The 26,958-nt window shown below is 38.2% G+C and overlaps 10 protein-coding genes across 13 annotated transcripts; 6 read left to right on the top strand and 4 right to left on the bottom strand.

The window, feature by feature from the left end:
* The first annotated feature begins 24 nt into the window (after nt 1-24).
* Nucleotides 25-1,159, top strand: LOC111431760 (enoyl-CoA delta isomerase 2, peroxisomal-like). Its single transcript, XM_023068465.1, has one exon. It carries the CDS (start codon nt 161-163, stop codon nt 878-880), a length of 720 nt encoding a protein of 239 aa, XP_022924233.1. The 5' UTR covers nt 25-160; the 3' UTR covers nt 881-1,159.
* Nucleotides 1,160-1,517: 358 nt separating this feature from the next.
* On the top strand, nt 1,518-2,482 carry LOC111431761 (enoyl-CoA delta isomerase 2, peroxisomal-like). The gene has a single exon (XM_023068466.1). The coding sequence runs from the start codon at nt 1,625-1,627 to the stop codon at nt 2,342-2,344; it is 720 nt and encodes a 239-aa protein (XP_022924234.1). The 5' UTR covers nt 1,518-1,624; the 3' UTR covers nt 2,345-2,482.
* Nucleotides 2,483-3,543: 1,061 nt separating this feature from the next.
* On the bottom strand, nt 3,544-8,708 carry LOC111431764. 4 transcript variants are annotated; one of them, XR_002708561.1, is made up of 10 exons: nt 8,552-8,708; nt 7,138-7,252; nt 6,964-7,053; nt 6,765-6,866; nt 6,506-6,668; nt 5,558-5,832; nt 4,468-4,574; nt 4,198-4,318; nt 3,932-3,982; nt 3,544-3,788 (listed from the first exon to the last, which is right to left on the bottom strand). XR_002708561.1 is itself a non-coding variant. In XM_023068469.1 (5 exons), the coding sequence occupies exons 1-5, from the start codon at nt 8,617-8,619 to the stop codon at nt 6,567-6,569; spliced, it is 477 nt and encodes a 158-aa protein (XP_022924237.1). In that variant the 5' UTR covers nt 8,620-8,708; the 3' UTR covers nt 6,346-6,566. The 4 variants fall into 4 exon arrangements, 1 of the variants encoding a protein (XP_022924237.1); XR_002708560.1 differs by having other exon boundaries at nt 3,932-4,318; XR_002708562.1 differs by lacking the exons at nt 3,544-3,788; nt 3,932-3,982; nt 4,198-4,318; nt 4,468-4,574; nt 5,558-5,832 and adding an exon at nt 6,311-6,407.
* A 498-nt stretch (nt 8,709-9,206) lies between these two features.
* Nucleotides 9,207-10,745, top strand: LOC111431758 (1-aminocyclopropane-1-carboxylate oxidase homolog 1-like). The gene is made up of 3 exons (XM_023068464.1): nt 9,207-9,844; nt 9,915-10,236; nt 10,323-10,745. The coding sequence occupies exons 1-3, from the start codon at nt 9,303-9,305 to the stop codon at nt 10,584-10,586; spliced, it is 1,128 nt and encodes a 375-aa protein (XP_022924232.1). The 5' UTR covers nt 9,207-9,302; the 3' UTR covers nt 10,587-10,745.
* Nucleotides 10,746-11,473: 728 nt separating this feature from the next.
* LOC111431757 (1-aminocyclopropane-1-carboxylate oxidase homolog 1-like) lies at nt 11,474-13,033 on the top strand. The gene is made up of 3 exons (XM_023068463.1): nt 11,474-12,144; nt 12,206-12,527; nt 12,620-13,033. Exons 1-3 carry the CDS (start codon nt 11,582-11,584, stop codon nt 12,881-12,883), a joined length of 1,149 nt encoding a protein of 382 aa, XP_022924231.1. The 5' UTR covers nt 11,474-11,581; the 3' UTR covers nt 12,884-13,033.
* Nucleotides 13,034-13,096: 63 nt separating this feature from the next.
* Nucleotides 13,097-14,777, top strand: LOC111431763 (CASP-like protein 5B3). Its single transcript, XM_023068468.1, has 3 exons — nt 13,097-13,802; nt 14,360-14,492; nt 14,563-14,777. The coding sequence occupies exons 1-3, from the start codon at nt 13,600-13,602 to the stop codon at nt 14,755-14,757; spliced, it is 531 nt and encodes a 176-aa protein (XP_022924236.1). The 5' UTR covers nt 13,097-13,599; the 3' UTR covers nt 14,758-14,777.
* A 145-nt stretch (nt 14,778-14,922) lies between these two features.
* On the bottom strand, nt 14,923-17,121 carry LOC111431762 (transcription factor bHLH104-like). Its single transcript, XM_023068467.1, has 6 exons — nt 16,893-17,121; nt 16,680-16,751; nt 16,200-16,277; nt 15,786-15,948; nt 15,046-15,701; nt 14,923-14,944 (listed from the first exon to the last, which is right to left on the bottom strand). The coding sequence occupies exons 1-5, from the start codon at nt 17,006-17,008 to the stop codon at nt 15,453-15,455; spliced, it is 678 nt and encodes a 225-aa protein (XP_022924235.1). The 5' UTR covers nt 17,009-17,121; the 3' UTR covers nt 14,923-14,944; nt 15,046-15,452.
* A 1,113-nt stretch (nt 17,122-18,234) lies between these two features.
* On the bottom strand, nt 18,235-20,841 carry LOC111431768 (electron transfer flavoprotein subunit beta, mitochondrial). The gene is made up of 5 exons (XM_023068472.1): nt 20,619-20,841; nt 20,229-20,513; nt 19,813-19,893; nt 18,787-18,881; nt 18,235-18,562 (listed from the first exon to the last, which is right to left on the bottom strand). Exons 1-5 carry the CDS (start codon nt 20,685-20,687, stop codon nt 18,337-18,339), a joined length of 756 nt encoding a protein of 251 aa, XP_022924240.1. The 5' UTR covers nt 20,688-20,841; the 3' UTR covers nt 18,235-18,336.
* A 2,078-nt stretch (nt 20,842-22,919) lies between these two features.
* On the top strand, nt 22,920-23,336 carry LOC111432142 (ethylene-responsive transcription factor ERF096-like). Its single transcript, XM_023068959.1, has one exon. It carries the CDS (start codon nt 22,920-22,922, stop codon nt 23,334-23,336), a length of 417 nt encoding a protein of 138 aa, XP_022924727.1.
* A 1,950-nt stretch (nt 23,337-25,286) lies between these two features.
* On the bottom strand, nt 25,287-25,801 carry LOC111432122 (ethylene-responsive transcription factor ERF098-like). Its single transcript, XM_023068931.1, has one exon. It carries the CDS (start codon nt 25,796-25,798, stop codon nt 25,349-25,351), a length of 450 nt encoding a protein of 149 aa, XP_022924699.1. The 5' UTR covers nt 25,799-25,801; the 3' UTR covers nt 25,287-25,348.
* Between the last annotated feature and the right edge of the window lie 1,157 nt (nt 25,802-26,958).

Genomic DNA, 26,958 nt, shown 5'->3' with positions numbered 1-26,958 from the left:
GTAGTGATAATGAATTCAAGGAAAATTTTGAATTGGAAGAAAATCTTGATAAGATTGAATAGTCTATGAGTCCGAACGCTATTTTATTTTTGATTTGGAGATAAATAGTGTGATATTTGGTTGAGTGCAGAGGTAGGATTAGAAGATCAACCTTCCAAAGATGTGCACGGTCGAGAAGCGGGGCAATCTCTTCATCCTAACTCTCACCGGCGATGACGAGCACCGCCTCAGCCCCTCCTTCATCGCCTCCATCCTCAAAGCTCTTTCCAAAGTCAAGTCCGAAGCCTCTCCAGGCTCCGTTCTCATCACTACTTCCCATGGAAAATTCTTCTCCAACGGTTTCGATCTCTCCTGGGCTCAAGCTGCCGGCTCTGTTTCTGCCGCTGCCGAACGCCTCCACCACATGGTCCAGATCTTCAAGCCCGTTGTCGCTGAACTCCTTTCCTTTCCTATGCCCACAATCGCCGCCATCGCCGGTCACGCCGCCGCGGCCGGCTTCTTATTAGCTCTCAGCCACGATTATTTGATCATGCGGAGCGATCGAGGCGTTCTGTACATGAGTGAAGTAGATCTAGGGCTAACTCTGCCCGATTATTTCTCGGCGCTGTTTAAATCGAAGATCGGCTCGAGCTCTGTCCGCCGCGATGTGTTACTGACGGGAATGAAAGTGACAGGCGAACCGGCGGTAAGGATGGGGATCGTCGAATCGGCGCATGAAGGCGCGGACGGCGTCATGAAGGCTGCCGTAAGGCTCGGGGAACAGTTGGCGGAGAGAAACTGGAACGGTGAACCCTACGCGGAAATCAGGAAAAGTCTTCACCCTGAGATCTCTCGGCTGCTTGGATTGCCGGAAAAGGTCTTCTCGATTTCTAAGCTCTGAGAAGCGAAAAGTAATTGTTCATCTCAATTGGCAATTGTGCTAATTTATGATGCGAATTTCATGATTAGTAATAAATTTCCTGTGCCGTCTTTATTTTAAATCCATTGTGTTTTCTCGTAATCTGAAAGCTGTGATGAAGAATTTACATTGAGGGATGACCGGATAATTGTTCATCGGGACGCCAACAGCCGGCAACCGTCTGTGAAAATAGCGATGTTGCCGGTCCTATTGGTGTCTATCTGTTCGGCCTGAAGTTTGAATTCTTTTTTTAGTATGCAATCACCATAGCCTTAAGCATGTCTATTGATAGCAGTTGAAACCAATGAGTTTATATAATTGAACATTCAACATTAATCGACATACACATTTAAAGCACATGATTAGGCTTGGGCTACCTGCCTAACATCAAGTGAATAGATTTATTTACCACTTTTTTAGCACCATAAAGTATGCAAATTTGAACCTTCAATTTTACTCTAGTTATCCCCATGAACGAACAAAATTTTTTGTTGAATTTTTGTAAATAGGGATCAAAATTTTGATAATAGGAAGATTAAAATGAACCAAATTTGTATAGCATTTAAAGGGTTTTTTTTTTTTTTTTTTTGGGCAAAAAGCTACTTTTTCTTGATGATGAATGGACGAAAGATATTTTGTCACATGCATTAAAGTGGAAGATAAATTGAGGAAGATTTTGAGTTGAGTTGAGTCAAGAGTGGAGGCCAATTAATTTAGCAGTGGAAAATGTGCACAGTTGAGAAGCGAGGCAATTTCTTCATCCTAACTCTGACCGGCGACGACGATCACCGCCTCGGCCCATCCTTAATCAACTCCCTTCTTAAAGCCCTTTCACAGGTTAAGGCACAAGCCACCCCTGGTTCAGTTCTCATCACAACTTCCCATGGCAAATTCTTCTCAAACGGCTTCGATCTCCCCTGGGCTCTTGCCGCCGGCTCCATTTCTGGTGCCCGTGACCGCTTAAACCACATAATCCAGATCTTCAAGCCCCTCGTAGCCCAACTCCTTTCCCTTCCTATGCCAACCATTGCTGCCATCGCAGGACACGCCGCTGCAGCTGGTTTCGCATTGGCTCTCAGCCACGACTATTTGATTATGAGGAGCGATCGGGGCGTACTATACATGCGTGAGTTGGATCTGGGTCTTACACTGCCGGACTACTTCACGGCACTGTTTAAGTCCAAGATGGGCTCCAGTTTGGCTACGCGCGACCTGATTCTGAGGGGGATGAAAGTGAGAGGTGAAGCGGCGGTCAGAATGGGCGTTGTGGAATCGACGCACCACGGCGAGGACGGCGTCTTCAACGCTGCAGTGCAGCTTGGGGAGCAGCTGGCGGCAAGAAAGTGGAACGGAGAAGTGTATGCTGAGATCAGGAAGAGTTTGTATCCTGAGGTGTCTGAGGTGCTTGGGTTACGGGGGAAGCCCATATTCATTTCTAGACTATGAAAACTGAAAGTGAATAATATAGTATGAATATAAATAAGTTCTCGATGCCATCTGTATCGTTCAGTCATATATCCAAGAAACAAATTCCCATCTATAATATGGAATCAAAACCAGTGTCTTTTTTGTTCTAATACATACCTATGTGTCTTATAAACAAAATGCAGTCTTCCCTACTCTACCAAAGTTCAATGTTCACCAAAGATATTGCAAGGGCTTGGAAAATTGTTTCTTTTAATCAAAGAACACACCGCTGCGGCCACAAAATGAAGAAAGAGTGCCTCTGCATCCGATCAGAAGTATTAAATGCCCCCACGTAGGACATGTCATGCAAAGAATTTGACCTTCTTGGAAACATCGACTTTCCAAAACCCTTTTAAAGGATTAAAAGAAGAACAAATATCTGGAGTCCCTGGATGGATAATGGTATAAGCTAGAAGAAAGATTAAAGCAGCAACATATAAAGCCTACATATCACATAAAGGCCTGACGAAAGCCAAAGTTGAAAGTAAAGGAAGGAGCCAAAGAGGAAATGATTGAGGATAGAGGTTCAACCTCAAGGAAAAGAGATGATAAAGCCGAGGGAACATAAGGGACAAAGGTCTATTATCTATTCCCAGAAATGTGGGAATCAGCATGAACTACTTGCCATTGATTTTGATGGGAAATAGAGGCCGGGGGTGAAAAATATGTAAAGACAAGGGAAGATTCGACTCAATTATATCTAATTTGATCCAGTTAGCGTGGCTTGGATCTTGGTCTCAGACCTTTTGTTAACCCCATCAAACCTTAAACCTGTTTTAGGAATAGGACACTGGGAAGCTTCTATTTGGATTAGAAACCGACGGCAGAGAGCAAAAGGGAAGAAGCAAACTAATTAGTCCTGCTGATGCTAACTTAAGAGTATGGAAAGAGTTGAGTAGCTTATCAAAGTCATCTTTTCAGGCTAACTTAAGAGTATGGAAAGAGTTGAGTAGCTTATCAAAGTCATCTTTTCAGGCTAACTTAAGAGTATGGAAAGAGTTGAGTAGCTTATCAAAGTCATCTTTTCAGGCTAACACCCGAGAGAACCATTAGTTTGTTTCTTTAATCGTTTCTTATGGGGGAGATTAGAAAGGTAATCTATTAAGGAAAGTGACAAGAAAACCACTCCTCGCATCAAGAGTGACAACCCTTTTGCCCTTGAATCTCCCAAGACTTCCAAGTAAAATTCATGGGAACTCTATAAATATAGGATACAGAGTAGACAACAGTTGGAAGGAGCCAATTCCCCCCATATACAACATTGCTACTTGCATTTTGTTAGGAAATACAAGCATCATCACTAACGGATGTACGACATAGTTAGATGTCTGCATACTTGATAAAAACCAGGTGCTCACCTGATGAACCACTGCTGAACTATTTAAGTCCTCCATGCTGACCATTTCATAGAAATCTGGATCCACTTTGGAAGGTGACACCGAACCCATAACATGTGGTAAATTAATGTCAAATAACATTTTATGAAAAGTCAAGGGACTAAAATCAAATGAAATAAACTTTAGAGACTATGAACTAGCCTTAAACTTGGAGGAGAAGAGATTTAACCTTTTAAAAAAAAATCATTTCACTTCGTCAGTGCTCGCATCAAGGCCCAAACTTTGGAGACATCAAGGAATTTTCTTATTAAGCTCACAAAAAGATTCAAAACCTGACCTCTAGGCAAAGGAGACCGTGGGCCTTAGCCAACAGGCCACCCCGTGGAGCTAAATAACTCATTTCACTTGTTTTTATGATGTCTTGATTATTCAAGCAAGATTCACAAAATGATAAAACAGAAAAATAGTAGATGTGAAAAGGGGTCTAAGAAGTACCGCGGTTGTCAAATGTTTCTGAGACCACCAGAATAGCAGAATACAAGCTTCTTTCAGTATGAGGGATATGCAGATTTTCTATCAAAATCCAGTCCCAAATAGCATGCAAGTCCTCAAGTACCTGAAATGTACCAGATAAAACTTCAAAATAAAGTAATGTTCCACGGTTGTCAAATGTAGAGTAATATTGTGAGATATTCAAATGACCCCTGCGAATAGGGCGGTGCAGGCAATATGGCTCACTGGGTAATCATTTAATAGCATCCTCACCGCAAATAAACTGTCTATTTTTGATTTACACTAGAACTAAGCTCTGGAATCAGTATCTACATGCTGGTCCAAAGACCCATGGTTCACATCCTTGGAGCTTGAACTTTCTGCAAAAAAACAACTTATGGATATAACAGAAGAACACATGATGTGTTATCAAAATACATTGTTGAATCAATGGTGGAGAGGGGAAAAAGGCAGAATATCATCATGTACCCAGAAAGAAAAATTCTAAAAGAAAAGCCAGATACATGCAACAGATCTATCTTGTAATGCATGTTAAAGATCTGATGACAATAAAGAATATGTAGACTTGTACAGACAGTGGAAAGAACACAGAGAACATGTCAAATTATATTTTGTCATTAGAGGACTAATACAACAAACAATACCCATGAAGAGTAATTTCAAATTTCAAAATTTATTTTAGTTTTATGAAGAAGATGATGAAGAATAAAGGACTGGTACAACGTTGCCTCTGAAAAGTGATGATAGAAGATTGAAGATTGAAGATTTATTTTAGTCTCAGGCTTCAGGCTTCAGGGTTTTATCAAAATTTCTGGGTTTGTAGGCATCCTAAATGGGTATAAGAAGTGCAAGACACGCCCTAAACACTTCCGTGCCTGCTAATGGTATTTGAAAAGTGAAGTATAGCTAAAAGAACATTAAGATTGTGGATTGAAAATGTGAAGTAGTTTTATCCTCTTGTAATGTAAGTTAAGCATACCAATATAATGGGAAAACAAAAAATAAAAATTCCAATAAACAGATAATTTGATTCTCAGGTACATAGAGCTACTGCTCCATCAGTCCAAAAAACCACTTACCAGTTTGCTACTCTGCTTGCTTCAAAAGTATGACACAAAAGAACAGCACATGAATAGACTATGAGTGAGATTCAAAAAGTGAACTAAAATGGTCTCCTAGTTAACGTATGCTTCTACTTCCTCTTGCAATTTAGTTGATCTAAAGGAGCATAGAATAGTTTATTACACATTTCTTATAATCCTTCAAACTAGAATGCTATATGCTCAAGAAATGCAGCATGAATGCTATCTTCTACCACAAGTTGTGTATCAGACATATTTACCTGTTTCATATCTCAATAAAGTATTTGTTTCCATTCAGTTGAATGAAACACTTCACTTCAGTGAATCCTAGCCCTTCTTGGAGTATAAGAGAAAACTTCACTTCGGTTAATGTTGATTGAAATAACATTGATAATGTTGTAAATGTGTTAACACGAATAATAAACCTGATCTTGAACATTTCTTTTGGGCACTTGATTGGTATAACGAGCAATGCAATGAGGAACATAAAAAGGAGCATCCTGCGACGCAAGGCCAATCCTAATATTTGCAGATCCTTTACACCCAAAGAAGTACCGTAATAATTAGAGCGTACAAAATATGATTAGCTCAGGGAAAATTTTTTATTTTTAATATTTGCAGATCCTTAGATTTTTTTTTTTTTTTTTCTTCTTCCTTTTATATTAGATTTCCATAGTAACTCCTTATTTAAGGGTGAAGTTATAAGTTCCAATAAATAAGTTTCATTTTTATATAATTTTTGCTATTTAATATATAAGTTTCATATTTCTTGTATTGGCTAGTGTTTAGATCATTCTTAGTTTCTCTAAAAGTGATATTAATTTCAAATTCATTAGAATTTAACTAGGTGGAATTAAAATTAATGCATTCATTAAAGGGCAAAATTTTCTTTTTTATTTCAAAAAAATGAAGAAGATTTGAATTTAAAATTTTAAAAATGTTAGGAAGGCTTTTAACTGGATTAGTACTATGAATTCAGACTCAAACCAATTCACACAATACTACTAAGTTGATGGTTCAATTCTTCGTTAAAAAATGAAAGAAAGTCTATCAAAAATAACATCTTCTTATCTTCTCTTCTCTCGAGCACAGGCACACAAGTACAAGGCCCTGTATGCCACAGCTCAAATTGAATAATAACTCATCAGAAGACAAACAATGAAGCAAAGTAATTCGAGAAAAAGAAAACTACCAAACTATGTGTATACCTAAGAACTGAATGGCAGAGCAAATTAATCCAATCGCTAAACTGTTGCTTCTTCAACAAATCTAATATGTTTTAGTTTTAGATGTCTTCTTCTTCGAGTGCTTCCTTGGACCTGTGGTCTTCATCCCTAAGAAGAAAATCAGAGCACCAAAAAGTGCAATGTGCTGCAAAGAAAATAAGATTCCGTAAGGTTTAGTAAATTAAGATGAATGATATGAACCCATATGGGGAAAAACAAGTTAAAAACAAGATGGACAAACCTGCAAGAAATCACTAAACAACAGGATATCGAAAATAGGTTTCTGAGGGCTATAGTTGAAGAAATCATACAGAACCGGAGTGATAATAGCCAATTGCAGAAGCTGAAGGAGAAGGCAATAATTTCTTCAAAGATGTGCATAAATTTAGAGTAACAAGTTTATTCTTGAGGCTAAAATTAAGAACATGGTGAATCCATACCAGGAGATAAGCTCCAACTCTGCTGCCAAAAACAAACAGAAGGCCTCCAATCCCTTTAAGAGATAAAGAAATGGCAACCAAGTGTCTGACCTGCAGAAAATTATCAAAGTTTGAAAAAGAAAAGTTACAGAAGACTCATATTGTCAACACTGAAGGTGAAAAATATGGTCTTACATCAATCTCAGGTATCGCTACCCCCAGCTTGGATGATAAATTTCTCCTCAAAACAGCTACTTTTAGAGACAACTCCGCGGCTGCTGGCCCTCCATTATGGCCGAACTCATTAAACCTAAGCAATGGATGTATGGTAAGTCAGTAAGGGTGAGTTTGGCCTACCTTCTAACTTATACACTTGAAAAAAAAAAAACCTTATTTTTCTTAAAAACATTGTTTTTTAAAATGGTTTCCATAAAAATTGTGCATCTGGTAAACAAAGCAAGCTCGGAATCAAACTCTTTCCTTGACATTTAGATGAGAAACCAAATTGTTGAAAATGCGAAAAATATTTATATATAAGAATATGGAGGTAAAAGGCAGACCGAAACCCAATTGGTTCAACGATTCGATGAAGAAAAACATCCTAATGTGCACGACAAATTGCACAGAAAAGTTTACAGCAGGAACTTTCCTTTGTTTTCTTTTTCATATCGTGAGTACCTGAACCAGACCTCGACTACTCTCATAGACAACTGCCTAACCTTATTAGGTTCAATGCAAAGAAAATTCATGGAATATTCAACTTAAGTGATGATTCCTATGGCTTGAACCTATTCTTTCTAAGCTCTTTACTATTTGCATCGGTTCTTATTGACTGCTAATTCAATCAATGGCAATTGAATTATCCCACCCATGTTGGTTGAATTTCTCCCTGTTAATCAGTATTTAAAGGGAGTTCATTTCTACCACATTTCTGCTCAATATCAAATGTCAAGTTTATTACTACAGAATTGAAATAAAATTGGGGATCTTCAATGCAATTTGTCTTCTATCCCCTCATTTAACATAGTTGATTCAAGTTTAAAAGGATAAAACAAAGCTTTATCCCCTACAGAAATAAATGTACCTGTAATTATATTCTTCATATACTAACCAACGCCTGGAATTAAATAAAATCAAACTAATAGAACTGATGGCTTCTCATGAAATCGGTTTAATCCAGCCCTCCAGTCTCAACCAAAGCCAGAAAATGTAAACTTCAGATAATAATGGTCCGTAATCTCTATGAAAATGAGAAACGAACAATGTAGGAATTATTCATAAACATCAACCCATCGCAAACTACGAAACGAAGGATAGTGGATGGTGCCCTAATAAATCTCGGCCATTTGAAGTACTTGCGCGTAAGATATATGTAGAAAGTTCAGCCAGACAGAATTCCATAACAGAACACAACAGCAACACAATCACCACGCATTTACAAACAGTAACGAGAAAACAAAAAATTCGGTAATGCAAGCAACAAAACCCTAGAACGATAGAAGACTCGAAGTGGAAGAAACATATGGATTGAATGGACTAATTAAAGATCCAATGAATCAGAAGATTAGAGATGAATATGAGATAACAATAGAGGAATCGAATGACTTACATCTGCCAGGCGGAGAGAATGAAGATGGAAGCAAAGAGGACCCGTCCAAGGAAGGAGAAGAACCTCATGTTTCTCAATTCACCCTGTTGTGGATCGGCAACTTCTTCGCCTCCGGCTGGACGATGAAATTGCTCACAGTTCCTTATAAATGGGCAGAAAGGAGATTTCAAGCTGTCAAATTCAAATTTAAAAGGTTAAATTAGAGCGAAAATACACTCAATTTGATTAAATTTAAAAATATTTTTACCATTAATTTAAAAGTCAAATATTAGCCCCTAAAAGTTACCATAATAAACCTTAAAAAAAACATTTTTATTTTTTAACATATGTATGAAAATGGTAATACCAATCCCCTCTCTTCTATTTTCTCCTATTATATTTTTATTTCTTTTAATAAGTTTTTTTTTTTTTTTTTTAAAGCAAAATGGCAAAGTATTGACTTTAATAATATAATAATAAATGTATTGACTTCATTGCCATTAGGTTTTTAAAAAAGATAGAAAATTTGAATTTTGGGACAATATTATCTAATTTCGAGCTAAGCATATAATATAAAAATTAACCCACGTGCTTATTTACATTATTCTACGACAACCTTGGTCATGCTTAGGAAAAAATAAAATTCATTTCTTATCCTTACATTCAAGTGGATTAATTAAAATGTGATAAATGGACTATTTTATCAACGTTAAATACCTAAATTACGACAACCACTTAAGGCGTTCCTTCGATTCAAGCCAAGAGATCGGCTATGGCGGTCGCAGCCTCAACAGTCAACGGATTCAGCCTCACTCCGGTATCCAAAGCCGACGAAAACTACCACAGACCCACTGACCTTAAAGCTTTCGACGACACGAAAGCCGGCGTCAAAGGCTTAGTCGACGCCGGAATCACCGAAATTCCACGTATCTTTTACAGCCCACCGGAGAATTTTAACTCCGATGATGTTTCCAGCGAAACCCAAATCCACATACCAGTGATTGACCTCGAGCATATCGACAAATCCACCGTCGACAGAGTCAGAGAAGCTTCAGAGAAATTGGGTTTTTTCCAGTTGATTAACCATGGGATTCCGGTGGACGTTCTTGAAGAGATGAAAGATGCAGTTCGGAGATTTCACGAACAAGAAACAGAATCAAGGAAACAATATTACACTCGCGACCTCACGATGCCTTTGATTTACAACAGTAATTTCGATCTGTACTCTGCTGCGACCACCAATTGGAGGGATACATTTGGGTATATAAGTGCCCCAAAGCTCCACAATCCGGCAAGCCTGCCGGAAATTTGCAGGTAACTGTGGTGATAATTTTGATTTTTTAAACCTTTTACTAACCTCTGAAGCTCTGTTTGAAATTTGCAGGGATATTCTAGTGGATTACTCGAAACGAGTGATGGAGGTTGGGAAATTACTGTTTGAATTGCTGTCGGAAGCTCTGGGCCTGAACCCAAATTATTTGAACGATATAGACTGCAACGAAGGGCTTGCACTTGTATGCCACTATTACCCACAATGCCCACAGCCGAATTTGGCCATCGGCACATCGGAGCACACTGACAATGACTTCATCACTGTGCTATTGCAAGACCACATCGGCGGCCTACAGATTCGGTATGAGAACAAGTGGGTGGACGTGCCCCCGGTCGCCGGAGCTTTAGTCGTGAACATCGGAGATCTTATGCAGGTAAGTTTATGCAAAAAAAAATGAAAACTTTCTGGATCTCTCCCAATACGTATGTAGCCTGTAATTCATTTGGGGTTTGGGTGCAGCTAATAACGAATGACAAATTCAAAAGCGTGAAGCACAGGGTTCTTGCAAACAAGGAGGGGCCGCGAGTGTCAGTGGCTGGAGTCTTTTCGACGCTTTCTTTTCCAACCTCGAAATTGTATGGACCCATCAAGGAGTTGTTGAGTGAAGATAACCCTGCAATATACAGAGAAACCACTGTCAGAGACTTCAGTATCCAGTTTCGTTCAGTCGGCCTTGGAACTTCTACTTTGCAGCATTTCAAGCTGAGTGAAGCAGATACTTAATTATGGGTGTTCTCTGTTTGATTGAACTCGTAATCTTAATTCTAACCGCAATCTCTGTAGCTCAAAAACTAAACCGAAGCTTGTTTCATGGTGTCATCGTCGATGTAAGATTGTAAGCTGAATATGAATAAATTAAGACTTCGATTGATATCATAAAAATAAAATAGATGAGTCGATTAAGTAACAATTTTGACGATTTAAATTGAAGGGTTGGTTTGATTTTTTTGAACACTTATTAACCACAACCACGAACTTAATGAATGGCTTATTTGAATCAATAATGGTGTAGCAACGTAAGCTCTTACGAAAGGTAGAACTTTCAACTAAAGAATATTTATAGTTCATTAGCGTGGTCGTAAGACAACAATTATGTGGCACTTGTTCTAACTTAATGAACAAGTTAGTTGTGTGAAAAACGAACTTTAAAGATAATTTTAACGAATGATTGAGTATTGAGTCACATTTGACAGAAAATGAAAAACTAAGCACAATCTGAAAAGTAACGTTATAGCCTAAAAATGAATAAGTACCGACCAAAACATTCCTAACATAATCTAGTAACATAATTTAGTAAGAGGAATTAACAACTAGTAGCATCTCAAATTACTCTTTTTCAGCCATTTTATGCATACTTGGTATACACATGATTCTGATGAAAATAAGTGGCATGCTGTCGTAGACAATATGCCTTAAACAAATATGATCAAACACATCCGACATGCGAACCATAAATCATTTGACTTGTATAAGCATGATCCAAATCGGACACCTCTTAATAAAGTGAAAAGGAGTTATTCATATCCACTCATTCAGTCAAACTTGGAAAATTCATTACCAGAAGAAAACTAGAACCTCGAACGAAACTTCCCATCATTAACAGTATCCCTTCTGCATTTATATGCAACAGCTGCCACCACCGATCAAGGCACTTCACAATTTTGAAAAGATTCAGTTCTTTTGATTTGAATCCAATCTGTTTCGTCGAAGCCAAGAGAATGGACAATGACGGTCGCAGCCTTGGGATCAACGGAGTCGATGGAATCAACCTCACTCCGTTATCCAAGGCCGACGAAAACTACCACCGACCCACTGAACTCAAGGCTTTCGACGACACTAAAGCCGGCGTTAAAGGCTTAGTCGACGCCGGAATTACCGAAATTCCCCGTATCTTTTACCACCCACTGGAGGAAGATGACTCCGGCGAAACCCAAATCCGTATTCCAGTGATAGACCTCGAAGGCGTCGCCAAAGATTCACTCAAACGCAAAGACATTGTTGAACAAATCCGTGAAGCTTCAGAGGAATTGGGTTTTTTCCAGTTGATTAACCATGGAATTCCGGCGAGCGTTCTTGAAGAAATGAGAGAATCTGTTCGGAGATTTCACGAACAAGACACGGAAGTGAAGAAACAATTCTATACACGGGACCTCGCGAAGCCATTTGTTTACAATAGTAACTTCGATCTATACTCTGCAGCGACCACCAATTGGAGGGACACCTTTAGCCATGCTAGTGCTCCAAACCCTCCCAATCCACAGGACTTGCCGGAAATTTGCAGGTATATGTGCTGATTTTGAACCAAAACAAAATACTCTGGTATTAACCTCTGTTTTGTGCAGAGATTTTCTGGTGGATTACTCAAAACGGGTGATGGAGATTGGAAAATTACTGTTTGAATTGCTGTCGGAGGCTCTCGGTCTGAACCCAAATTACTTGAACAACATAGGCTGCAGTGATGGGCTTGCATTTGTATACCACTATTATCCTGCATGCCCACAGCCGAAATCGACCATTGGCATATCCGAGCACTCTGACACTGACTTCATCACGGTGCTGTTGCAAGACCACGTCGGCGGCCTACAGATTCGTCATCAGAACAAATGGATTGACGTGTGTCCTGTCGCCGGAGCGTTAGTCGTCAACATCGGAGATCTTATGCAGGTAAGTCTGCAGCATCCTCCCTGTTACGACGCACATATGGATCGCCAAACTATGTCGGACACCCTTTAATTAAATCGGATTTTTTGATGCAGCTAATAACAAATGACAGGTTCAAAAGCGTTAATCATAGGGTTGTGTCGAAACATGAGGGTCCGAGAATATCAGTGGCTGGCATTTTTTCGACGCTTGTTTTGCCAAGCAACAAACTTTATGGACCCATCAAGGAATTGTTATCGGAAGAAAATCCTGCAATATACAGAGAAACCACCGTCAGAGACTTCAGTATCCAATTCCGGTCGGACGGCCTTGGAACTTCTACTTTAAAGCATTACAAGCTGAATCAAGCAGAGGTTTAAATTGCAAGGAAATGGACGAAGATCAGAACAGTTCTTTTTATCATCCGTTGTAATAATTTTCTTTCAGTTCCACTTCGTTTTATAGTAAAACTTTTGTATGACTTTACGTTAAATTTCAATAATAAAATTGCATCAGATTCTTATCCCAAATCCCACGAATATGTTACCGGCCGCCTGAGTTCGGCGAGTCCCTGTTCCCGGTGAAGCCCAAATGAGCATTCCTGTGATAGACCTTGAAGGAATCGACAGAGATTCATCCAAAACTGTATCAGTTATTTTAATCCTTGAATTCATTTGAAAATTTGGTGTTGAATGGAGTCTGGGTGAGATGCCAATGACTTAAAGATTGTGATGCAATTTCCATTTGTTTAATCTGAAGTCAATTCCCGAGTGCTAAACTGCGACACGTAACCATGTAAAGGCCTTCCTCTCTTTTTTCCTCTCCAATTCCCCTTTTGCTCATTCAATCTTTCGATTTCCCAACCGCCGCTACGCCATGAATGTTCATCAGCTTTCTGCAAAACCACTTTCGAGTCCCGGTAATCCCTCATCAATTTCTTTGTAATTTCGAAATCGATTCAACTTCTCGATCTCTTTCTTTGTAATTCTTTTGCCGCAACTTTTGGGGGTTTTGGGTACTCTGATTTTCTCGATTGCTATCTGGTGGAAGGGCGTTCTTGAGTTTCTTCGATGGTTTTTGCAGTGTTTAGAGAGTTATGAGAAGATGGGTGATCACTGGATCGGATTTTGAGAATTGGAGGTTTCTGCTGAATTTAGGAAAGAAGAAGATGAGGGATTTTCCAGGGAGTCCTGGGACTGTGATGGGGCTAATTCTGAGGATTTTGCAGTTTGTTTTTGCTGCTGCCTCTGTTGCTTCTATGGCTTCGACTGCTTACTTCTTCAAATTCACAGCTTTTTGGTTTGTGTTCTTTGCTCCCTTTTTAGTTCCTCTGTTTCACTTGAATACAATCTGATGATTCTCCATGCATCTAATTTGTTCGATCTTAGTCTTATAATCAACCAATGAAACTACGGTCAATCTTGAACCATCCCCTGTGATAAAGCAAACTGGTTGTTTATTATTTGCACCACGAGCTGTTTAAAGGGCACAAACTGTAGCAATTTCATATCATATAGATGTTTCATTGTACCTTTCCTGGCCATAAGTACTGAAAATGACCATCTTTCGACAATTTGGATGATGAAAGTTCAAGATTTGAGCTTCCCGTTGATTGCTGACAATGACCAAAAGTATCCATCTGCATAGCATTGAAAATCAGTCTACAAAAATGGAGATGAAAACATGTGCAGTTCTCTAATTGGATATTCTTTTAGATTACCTATTTTCTCCCACCATAGCCATGAGACCAGTTCATCTTGTTGCAATGTTCTTTGTGATATGAATCCCAAAACACATAGGATTTCACATAAAGAATACTTCTTGTTCGATGTTCTTACCATTTATCCTTTGTGCAGCTACCTGATAGCTTCATTGGGGTTGCAAATCACCTGGAGTTTTGTGCTAGCATTAATCGATGCCTATGCACTAGTAAAAAACAAAGCACTCCAGAACTCTCTGCTCATTAGCCTCTTCGTCGTCGGGGATTGGGCAAGTCTCCATTAAACTTTTTCACCGACTTCTTTATGCACAACTCTAAGTTTCATGCGTGATGTTGCAGATTACAGCAACATTGACACTCGCAGCAGCCTCTTCTTCTAGTGGGGTAGCAATACTGTATTTCAACGACTTGGACATTTGTGGTTTTATTGGGGAATGCCAAAAATACCAACTCTCTGTCGCCTTGGCATTCCTCAGCTGGATAACTGTTGCAACTTCTTCTCTTATCATGGTCTGGCTATTGGCTTCCAGTTAAACCGTTTGTTGTACACTCAATTTCAAATGTTGCACAGTTTTTATTTCATCGATTCCAATTTCGAACTATCAAATCCTACTGATTTGATCCATTTTAATCTTCTTCTTTAACATTTAAGTTCTTCCCCTTCATGAGATGAAATCTCGAATGGTCAATTTCTTTTTGTTTACCAACTTGTGAAGTATAACTGTTACAAATTAAACGATTTTTCAACTGGTATATACAAGAAAAGAAGTGCAGGATAACTTACTGCAAAGGAATAGACATTTCAAGAAGTTCAATCCTTACCTTACCTTACATCCTATGAGGTTCATCTTCACAGCTTCATGCTTCTACCACTACACAAATTCGAGCCTCTGCAAATAAGGTTATTAAAGGAGAAGGCATAGCTTCAAACTATAATCAAAACTCCCAAAGGAAGTCGGAAGAACAATAGAGATGGAAGCTTCTACAAATTCAAATGAAAATAAGTGTGGATTGAACTGAGAACAATATCATAAATATAACGGACATTGAGTTGGAAATAAATAAAAAGAGTATCAAACGAAATCCTTGCAAATTCTGCTTCCATTTTGCAACTGATAGTTTACAAGAAAAATCAGGAAGTATTGAGAGAAATACTTACATGTTGGTGAACAAAAAATAGATGGATGAAAGAAAAAGAGACTCTAATTGTTTAAAGGTGGCAAATTGAACTAGGCAGCAGGAGGCCTGAGCTCATGATCTTGAGATGTATCGCGTACTGATGGAGGAAGATATTGCCACATTGGGATCAAACCATAACCAGGAAAAACAGCCATCTTACCTGGAGCAGCATGATATGCAGCTGGATGACCAGGGATAAGCCCTGGAGGTGGGATGGCTATAGATTTCAACTGTCGTTCGATTCTTTCTTTGTCTTCTTTCAAATTCATTCTCTCTTTCCGAAGATCATTCTTCTCTGCCTGTTGAAGAATTTATGCAAGCAATTTATGTCAATATCTGTTTCAATTTGTGACAATGTCATGCAAGTGGAAATGATAGCTAACCTTTAAGCACTCGACTTCTTCTTGCAACTTTTCATTAGTTTGTTTGAGCTCTTCGGCTTCTGTCTTGAGTTGATTTAACACTCTAATGGCATCATCAAGAATGGCCGGCTTGTTATTTTTGGAAGGCCTACCAGGTTCTAAAGCAAGACTTAAATCTAGAAACCTGCACAAATTACCAACAAAAACAAAAGCTTTACACTTTACTGCATGTCCTACAAACAACTGATTGAAGCATTAACTCATCCCCTAATATCCCACAAGAAGTGCAAAATCCAAACAAGTGATTCTAACTTTGAATTCCCTTTTGGATAGCAAAGCATATTCATACACAGAACAGAAATACCATCAGGCTAGTCTCCCCATCATAATCATCAATAACGGATGAAAAAAACACGAAAGATTATAGATGCTTGCCTATCATTTAATCTCTCTCTCCGCAACCTCTCACGACAAGCTTTTGAAGTTGGTCCAGCGCACGACCCATCTCGAGCCCTGAGAATTATTCAAGGGAAAAGCTTACAGGTAGATATAAGTGAAAAATTAAGGAAAAAGTTCACAATAGACCGCTTATTGACTAAGAAAAATAAATGATGCTAAAATTAAGTGAACCATGGGTTATGTTTATTTCCCAAGATACGAGCTATTTCCTACTGAAAGGGCTAGAACCACAAAAAGAGAGAACAAGTTGGCTAAAATTGATGTTTCAAAATCTATCAGCAACAATAAGGTCACCAATTCATGAGTAAGCCATTGACAATTCACTTGCAATATTTTACTGAAACCTAAAGTAAAACGCTAGGTCATGGATTTTCGAAAAACATGTCTTTAAGAAGCGTAGAAACATAAACAGGGAGAACTGAAGAAGTTGATATCGCTGCAGACCAAAAGAACTACCTCTTCCGCGAATGATCGTTTTGTTCAGATTCAACACGCCCGGCTGAAACATCAGTATGCGCGCAACTATCCCTGCAAGCGAAACGAAATCCCTAAATTCGTGAAATGCTCCGTTCAATCAAACACGTGAAACAAAGAGTAGTTAAAAGGAGAACAAAATCGAAGAAGAGGTGAGGAAGGAGAGCAATGCAGTAATCAGTGTTGAAATATTGCCTGGAATCACTAGGTGGGCACAAAGGATCGAGCGAAGGGTTAATGATATTGTCGCCGTCGACGAACAAGGAGTAATCAAGAAAATCCCAACAACTCGAGTCCTCTAATGGATCCATCTGATCTGGAATCAAAGCGTCGTCGTCGACCGCAACTCTAATCCGAACTTGAATCTCATTTCGCGATCAAAGCTTTTGGGAAACGAAAACGAAGAGATTGATAAATTCATGGAAAATTAGGGAGTCGAAAAATGGAAAAAAGATGATGGCGGATTGGAAGAACCAGTGAGAAAGGAACACGTGTATCGCACATTGACCCCTCGATAGAGGGAATCTCGAATTAAGCGAAATTTTACCGCCGCCGCGTTTGTTTATCTGGTTGGGTATCATTGTCTGTCCCACCTGGCTGATCCGCTGCGTACAGCACCACCACAAAATTGTACAACCGCATCCCAACCTTTTAACAAAGAAATAAATTTAAAAATATCAATATATAAAAGATTAAATCATTACTTCTTAAACAATAAAAACTAAATCAAAAAACTTCCTTCCATGTTTGAGAAGGGTTGACAACATAAATTTTGAGCTAACTTGGTAAAGTAAAAAGAACCCATTTAGAAGTTCATCGTATCTTGTAATAGTATGAGCCTACCAGTAGTCGAAATTGTTTTCTTTAGATGTTCCTTTTCAAACTTTCCTAAAAAACTTTTGAAACGCGTTGCTAGAGGAGACGCTAGGAGGAGGGTTAAATATCCCATTCCACACCAATGTAAAAAAAAATGTTTCATTTCTCTCCCCACCAATGTGAGATCTCGCAATCCACCCCTTCCTATTTCTTCTTTCCCCCCTGAACCAATATGATATGACCTTGTGCAGTTATTGTTCATTTACTCGACTGTCCTTCCTCCGACGCCTCCCGTTCATTTTCCATTCTTTCATCTTTTTTATTTTGTTGTGGGAGTCTCTTTCTTTTTTGATGTGCTGTCACGCTCCCTTCCCGTCTATGGCCGAAAGGGATCCACCCCTTCGCGTGTTATGAACGCAATTATCTTTAAATCTGTATATCTATGCGTATTATTTAAATTTATGGTTCTAAATTGAATCAAAACCTTTAAAAAAATCTGACTTGGATGGATAAGGAGTTGGTTCTTTGGGCCACAAACAAAGTCATCACTTTCCAAGGATCAGCTAGAATTGGCAGTACCAACTCAACCATTTCCCCATGTGATTTAATGTGAATAAAATATAGCTTAAGATAGCCATCACATCTGATACCCAAAAAGAAAGGGATAGATATGAAAACCAAAGCTTATCCAAGAACCAAACAAAATGACACTCTTTAGCTATGGATGAGGGAAACAGAAACCGTGTTATTCAACCTGAATGTATTTGTTTGCATCTTGAACATAGAACGGATACAAAAAGAGAATGATCAAATGATCAAATGATCAAATGACATGAGCTTCATTTTTAAGCTTGTCAATCAGTTCATCGACAGACGACAATACGACACCCGCTTTTCTTTTCGGAGGTTCCGTAACTTCAACGACCTCTAAATCTGGCTTCACATCCACATTTAATTCCTGTGGAGTGAACTTCTTTATCGGTTTTGATTTCGCTTTCATTATGTTTGGGAGCGTAGCATACCTTGGTTGATTCAGCCTCAAATCAGTTCTGCATGACAACCCAAAACAATTAGTTCCTTGATTGAAGATATTTAGATCTATGGAGTTTTATAGGCAACTGGTTTTCTGAACTCTCTAAGAACTCAACATGATCACTAGACTTCTAAAGGATGAGTAGTTTTCAGCATCAATATTTCAAGCAATTCGACCTCGAGTACAAGGAAATCTGAATCTGAAATATCGACATTTCAGATACAAGTTCGAGCAACTAACGTGATTACGGCGGGTAAGTCCAAACAGAGAGTCTCAAGACCACCATCTACTTCTCTGTCCACTGTCACTGCCTGCTTCTCCTTGTCTATCACAACCTACTGGAAACAAGGATCAGAGTCATATCATATTCTCTACACAGCAGGCAAGGTAGTTTCAAGCAATGTAAAAATGAAGAGAAGCACATAATCATTCTCATATTCTCTTGGCACCTATTTGCAACATCTAAGAAAGGTTATACATAATAAATACGAAATTGTACGTGCCAAAAGTCGAATGAAGTTCAAAACGATTTTGAGGAGAGATTGACCTGTATAAACTAGACAGACATTGAAAGAGAACTTCGAGTTCCATTATGCAGAGATGAAACGTACACGATGACACTTTGGGCAAATTTTAAGTTCCATGGGCATGATAGCTTTAGCACGACAACATGAACGTCATATCAGTAACTTTCGTGTTCCATTGTTTTTATAGCTATGGGTATCCACGCCGATCCTAATACATTTGGTATCAAAAAATCTCAACAGATTATGTTTGAATCTAGAAATGAGCAAATCTCAACCTGTAACAGCCCAAGCTTACCGCTAGCAAATATTGTCATTTTTGGGCTTCCCTTGTGGACTTCCTCTCAAAGTTTTTAAGACGCGCCTACTAGGGAGAGGTTTCCACACCCTTATAAATAATGTTTCGTTCCCCTCTCCAACCGAGGTGGGATTTCACAATCCTGAAGCCTAGCGTCCTCATCGGCGCTCGTTCTTCTCTCCAATTGAGGCGAGATCTCACCCAACCCATTGTGAGTTATATCTATTGATTTCTTATAAATTTCTTAGTAGTTGCTCAAAAGAAACTAAAGTACTTGACCACCGCAAGAAAGACATTTTATAAATGAAGAACCTGCCTAACTCAAACCTAATGGACACAGCACCATGCATTAAGCAGTGGATATTGGAGCAGAATCTCAAAGTACTTAATGAAGTATTCTTATTGCTGCATGAATCATGTAAAATGTATACGCTTCAAGCTAACCTTCGAAGCAAAAGTCCCTTGAGGCCAGTTCAGAAGACCTGCAACCATCTGCCCCGTTTGATTACAATCATCATCAATAGCCTGCAATTCCAGAGTCAGAAAGCTCAAAATGGATATCAACATACACAAGAACAAACAACCAAATTCCACAATCCTAAATTCCAATGCCAAATTCCCCATCATCATGTCATGACCCATATGTAAATGGTCCAAGCAAACAAATGTTAGGATAACCAGCACCCAGATTTATCAGAAACACAAATCAACAAAATTAAAGCCCAATTCAAGATCCCCAAATTTATCAGAAACCCAAATCAACAAAATTAAAGCCCAATTCAAGATCCCCAAATTTATCAGAAACCCAAATCAACAAAATTAGAGCAACTAATCCCATGTACTCAAAATTGAAAGATGACCTGTTTGCCTAGTAAAAGAAGCCCAGGCTTCTCAACCTCAATAAGGGCTTTGAGAAGCTTAGCCACAGAGAGAGGATAAAGGGGTGCAGTGGCTTCCACATGAATGCCCCTATCAGCACCCATCGCGAGGCCCGTCCTGAGAGTATCGACGCACTGAGCCGGACCCATACTGACCGCCACGACCTCAGAGGCCAAACCAGCTTCCTTGATACGCAGGGCTTCCTCGATTGCAATCTCGCAAAAGGGGTTCATCGACATTTTCACGTTCTGGGTCTCAACGCCCGTCTAATTTTGCAGTTTCAAATGGGGTGAGTCGTCTTCTAACAAAACAAATCAAACAATGCAAAATTATAGAAAGTAAACTGAAGAATTGATGAATTCGATTCTTACTCTGTCCGCTTTCACTCGGATTTTAACGGCGTAATCAACGACTCGCTTAATGGCGACCATGATCTTCATCTTGATCGTTGTATTGTGTATCGCTAAGGGTTTGTTCTTCGCTCTTTTGGTGGGGAATTCGAGTTCGCCACGGAAAGAGAAGAGAACCAGCTGTTGAAATCTCTCTGTAAACGGAACTAAACATACTTCAAACCTAATATTCGGCAAGAAACCTTTCGCGATTATCTCTTTTCTTTTAATTACTATTTATTCATAAAAATATCAATTTATAATTAATTTTTATGAATAAATAATCATTATCATTTTAATTAATTCATAAACTTAAATATGTTGATCTTTGGCACAATATTACTCATTCTTATCTTCAATTTATTAATAAAAGAGTTTTAATTAAAAAGGAAAATCGTATAGCAAATGGATCATTTGGGCCGAAATGGAAACGAATTTGTTGTTGGGTCGTGTCGGACAGGACTTTAACAACCGACCCATTGATGAACAAATAATACGAATTATGAAGCCTGCGGGAGTGTCTTATAAATAGTCACCCATCGGCCATCGCCGCTGCACTCCCATGGCGGTTCTGTTGCAGCGCCGCCTGACGAGTCCATTTAAACACGAGGACTTAATTGTAAAAGTGATGAAAAACTTGAATACCTCAGCAGCTACAAATAGAAAATTAAAAACAAAAACTTCGTTCTATATACAACAATTTCATCGTCCATTTGATGAGATCAAAACCCAACACAGTCCATGCTCGTGTGTTGACGATTAAAAACACAACATTTAATGTCAAATTATGTGTCCTCCCACCCTTTCCCTTCTTTATTAAGAGACCAAAATCAAACACTATTCCAATACATGGCTAGCTAGGAGGTAATACCCACATTGCTATCTTTGAAAGACTCATCTTAAAGAATATCCTTCGAGACACTCATCTCCCAACGTTCACCCTCGCTCATGTGTCACGGGATAACTCGCTTGCCACAACGTCTAAAAATGGTGGAGAGCTGAGATCGTATATCTTTTTTGAAGTTTTATGGTAATAATATATTTATGGAAATGTGGAGTGTGGTGGATTAGAATCTTAGATATTTTATAATTTGCACACGTGGCCCTGAAAGCAGGACCACGGAGGTTGGTAGGGGTGTCATAATCTGCCACGTTCTAAAATCTCTAGTGGGGGAGGATCGAACTGGGCAGACCAGGTCAGCACCGTTGACAATGTCAAAACAAATTTAGACAGCTCGGTTTAGCAGATAATTATAATTACAAAAATTAAATGTGAAAAGAAAAAGAAAAAAGCGGTCAATCTTCTCGGTTTAGACCGTATATAATTTCATGAAATATCCAAACGACACGTCGTCCGCTCCCCTCTTTCTAGAACGAGAGATATTTCTGTGTCGTTCTAAGTTTTTCGACGCCTATGTGGTTTTTTTTGTTTGCTTGTTCTTCAATATAGTCTAACTTTGTTGGTTTGAAGCATTTTTAAGAATTCCACTGCCACCGTTCAACTATGAAATTTTTATAACGAAATTATTATAGCATAGATACTCAGATTATTCTTATTTTATAGAGATTGTCGTAGGAGCGTTGAAACACTACACCTTGATGCATTGGACTCTCGATGTCGACATAGTCCAATGTATCGATGTTATTGTCTCGGCCACTATGCAATCATGCTCCACAAATTTTAAACATCGACACACACCCAATATCTAATTCTTTTCTCTTTTTGTCTTGTTTTTGTAGTTACAATGTACCACCACCCTTAATCATCGTCTCCACGAAAGGGAAACAAAGTTAAATCAATTTGTTGTATATGTGAACTAATATAAGTATGAGTGGCAAAGAGGAAACTTTGATGCGACATGGGATTGGAGAGAAAGCCACCAACTTTTTATTGCCATAAAAAAACGAAGAATTTAACATTAAAAAAACAAAAAGAATCCTAGAAAACCCCATAAGAAAGTGAATGGTGAAAGCATTGTTAGCCACCACCACCTTCACCAAAGCATCCAGATGCATTGGACTCTAAATCCATTGCTTTCATACAGATTATTGTGAATATAATAATTGACCCTTTTCGTAATTTAACCATATCAATTTAATTTCCCATTAAAACACTAAATATAGAGTTTAATTTCTCATCGACACAAATTTTTTAACAAGAACGCACGTGGGATTCTTCCCACGTCTATAAATATGAAACCATGTGATGTTTTATATTCATCCCATGCAATATAATAAAATTTAAAATTAAAAAAAAAAAAAAAAAAACATTAATTCAGCTCCATGGACGAGAGTGGTGGCCGTGGAAGAGGTTATGCAGAGGATTTGTCGACGGCCGGAGGCAGCAGAGAGATCCGTTACCGGGGAGTACGACGGCGTCCATGGGGCAAATTCGCGGCTGAGATACGCGACTCTAGAAGGCAAGGAATACGCATGTGGCTCGGGACTTTCAACACGGCGGAAGAAGCCGCGCGTGCTTATGATCGAGCGGCATACAGCATGCGGGGCCATTTAGCCATTTTGAACTTTCCCAATGAATATCCACTCACCAGCGCCGGCGCCGGAGGTGGAGTTTCCTCTTCAAGTGGGTCGTCTTCAATGTCAATGCGGCCAAATGAAGTGATTGAATTTGAGTATTTGGATGACAAAGTGCTTGAAGATCTTCTCGACTGTGGAGAAGAAAGTGATAAGAAAACCTAACCATCCATACCCAGGTTCGAATCACCATCAATTCATCCATTTTCGTGATCTTTTCAAAGCTTCGTTTCTTTTGTAACGCCACAATCAAAATCAGCTTGATTAATACAAATTTTTAATCAATTAAAGTAATCAGAAGGTATAATAAATAATTTTGTACGTATATATATACTTGCATGATGTTTACTACTTTGCATGCACATGTCCATAATAAATTGAATTGTATAATTATTAAAAAATTATTAAGATGTTTCACAGTTTGTCATGTCTCTACATAAATATCTGTCTAAATATCTGAAACGCTGACATACACGACACGTCGTAAAGGTAAGACAAATTAATGATTAAACTCGGTTTAATTATTACTAATCTTTGGATTTGAGATAGTTAATGAATGGAAGGGAAAAGGGCGCCGCCACCTAAATGTGGATGCCCATGATATGGACTCTTAACCTACTACCTTTGCCTTGGAACTCCAAAGCTGACATAAAACTACCCTTTTAAATTTTGTAAATTTATATTTATTTTGTATTAAATACGTTGTCAATATATAATTTGTGTGTGTTGGGTAAATTAGGAAAAAATGTAAAGGGAACAAAAACGAAGGAATCCATATCCCACAGAAGTTGGGTTCGTGGGATTTGACCAATCACAATTAGACGAAGATTCTCCCACATCGGAGACTCAAGTGGGAGTGAAAGTATTGGTCAACGCCATATAAAAGCCTCACTGGTTGTTCATTTCCCATTTTGGTTTACTTGGGATCCAAGCTTTTTGACTTCTTCTTAATTAATTAATTAATTATATCAATCTTTCTTTCCTCTTTTAATGAACCCACCAACATAATCTCATAAATATTGTTACCGTTTCAATTTTATTTTATTTTAGTTTATTTAATTAAAACTTTGGTCGTTAGTTTTGTATCATTTTTATTAAATAAACAGAGAACATGCATATTCTAGACTAAGGATAAAATGAGAAAGATTTAATTTTATTAAATAATTACGTGGATGATAACAAATAGAATTCATAGAATAACAATTCGGCCCGCATATCATACCGAATATTAAGTCAACAATTTCAAAGACAACCTTAGATTTGTAGTCAGAATTATTGAGAGTAATAGTCCCGACACGTGTTATTTTCGGAAACCAAAATGACAGTTCGAGTAACGATTGTTAGACAAACACGACTCTCCACAATAGTATGATATTGTCCACTTTGAGCATAAACTCTCGTGGCTTTGCTTTGGGGTTCCCCAAAATGCTTCAAACCAATGGAGTTAGCATTCCTCGCTTGTAAACTCATGATCATTCCCTAAATTAGCCGATGTGGGACTTTCATCATCCAACAACGATAAACCCTAACAAAAGTACATTGAATTAATGTACACAAAGTAGCGAGGAAATCACGATAATAAAAAAAATTAGGATTCTGTTTATTATAAATTACTTAACCTAAATTTCAAAGTTGACGAAAACAACTTTTTTTTTTTTTTAATAATAATAATTAAAAAAAAAAACTATTACGGAATTTAGAAATAATTTAAAACAGTGAAAAACCAAACAAAAAACATATCCAAAAGGAATTAAAAACAGAATATCATTGTCATATGCTTTTGAAATTCAATATAAGAGGAAGAGAGGTGAAGTTCGTGTCCAAGAATTTTTTATTAATTCATTTTATATTTATTTTAAGCAATAAATAATAAATCATTAATTCACTTTGCAAAATTCGATGTCGATTTGCCAGAAAAATATTCAACAACTTGCACTATATTAATATTCTCCCTTCCCCTTCAACATTAATATTTTAAAAAAATTCTAATTGCGTTTTTATATGAAAATTAATCTTAATTGCATGAAGAAAACATTGAATTGATTTGAAGTAAAGCATGCTTTGTGAGATATTAATAAAAGGAAGAGGGTTAATTAAGGAGTAATAAGAGTTATGTAGATTATTAAGGGCTTAATAAAAGGTAGGGTAAAACCCAAATACAAAGCTGTGTTTTTTAATTATATGCTGTTCTTCTTCTTCTTTTTCTCCTCTTGTGCAAGAAGGTCATCCAAAACTCGGCCGTCCAGATACTCGAGCACGATAACTTGGTGTGGATCAGGGTTAGAAGACGAGGATCCAGCGTCTTCGGTGTCGAAACCCCGGTTGATGGGAGCAGAAGAAGGAAAGACGTGAGGAGGGTGAGGAGGAGAACCCATGACACGAGCATAATATTCACCGGGGAAATTCAAGCTAGCGAGATGGCCTTTCAAGTGAAATGCCATCCGATCATAAGCCCTAGCTGCATCCTCGGCAGTGTCGTACGTGCCGAGCCATTGTCTGGCTCCGTTCTTTGAGGGGTCTCGAATCTCGGCAGCATACTTACCCCATGGTCGACGGCGCACTCCCCGGTACTTGATCCCGTCGTCGCCTTGCTTTTGTTGATCCTTAGGCTTACGAGAATCCTCCATTGGGAAGGTTTGTGTGTGTTGTGTTTTGAAAATTGAAAGGGGGTTGATGAAGGATTTATAGTGGGGAGTTGAATTTGACCAAAATTCGATTCTGAAATGTGTCGTTAGAAAAATGGCATTCAAAGAGTGTTATGTGTAAATCTCTTTTAAGTTTGATACAGCATTTTTAAAATACGATTCTCATTCTCATAACTCTTCCATTTTTCCTTCTTGCCTACGAACAAAAATCTTAGCTTATTTTTTTTTTTTTTTTTTACTGCATATTTAATAGTTTATGTCACTAATTATGATACCCTTTTTTTTTTTTTTATATTCTTTTTCTCGACCATATATTATTTGCTTTATTTATTTAATTCTAAATTATAGAAAATAAATAATAGTCGTTTATTTCATTTTCCGCTCTTCTATACTTCAATCTATGACCTAACACTTTCTTATTTCTCGCTTTTTTATATCGTCTTCAACACCCTCTTCAATCAAGGGATACTCGTTAAGCGAGAAGAAAAGAGAATAACGAAATTACTAAGGGACGGGTATTAATAAGATTGTGTGTTGGTTAGTTAATATTTTGGATGATAATTTTGAGAATTACTCGTGGGAGGAAAAAGAAAGAAACATGGGCATGATCAAATTTGAGGTGACAACAACATTGTTGGTCCATTTTATTGTTCTAATTTGTTGTGATCATGGGAGATCCTCCATCGATTAGAAATAGAGAATTAATGTCAATGAGGACGTTGGACCCCAGAGGGGGAGTGGGTTGTGAGATCTCACATCGATCGAAGAGAGGAACGAGTATCACTGAGGACATTGGGACCCGAACAGGGTGAATTGTGAGAACCCACATCGATTGGAGAGAGGAACGAGGGACAGTGAGGACGCTTGGGCCCAAAGGAGAATAGATTGTGAGACCCTTGGTTGGATATAGAAACGAATCATTTTTTTTATAAGGGTGCATAAGCCTATCACTAGCATATTTTTTATTTAGAAGGTTCTCCGCGATCAAAGCTAATATTAGTTGGCTGAGATTCCCAATTTTGTTGAGTTTGAAAGATATTTTGATTTGTGGAATTTGTGGAATTTTATTTTTCAACTAGAATTTCTTTAGCCCTATTTGATTGTCGGTAATATTTAAAATTAAAAAAAAAAAAAAAAAAAAA

This window comes from Cucurbita moschata, unplaced genomic scaffold (genome assembly GCF_002738365.1).
Source record: "Cucurbita moschata cultivar Rifu unplaced genomic scaffold, Cmos_1.0 Cmo_Scf00037, whole genome shotgun sequence".
In the NCBI taxonomy this organism is placed as follows: domain Eukaryota; kingdom Viridiplantae; phylum Streptophyta; class Magnoliopsida; order Cucurbitales; family Cucurbitaceae; genus Cucurbita; species Cucurbita moschata.
The sequence above is the reverse complement of the archived record's forward strand: the minus strand, read 5'-3'. Positions and strand labels throughout refer to the sequence as shown.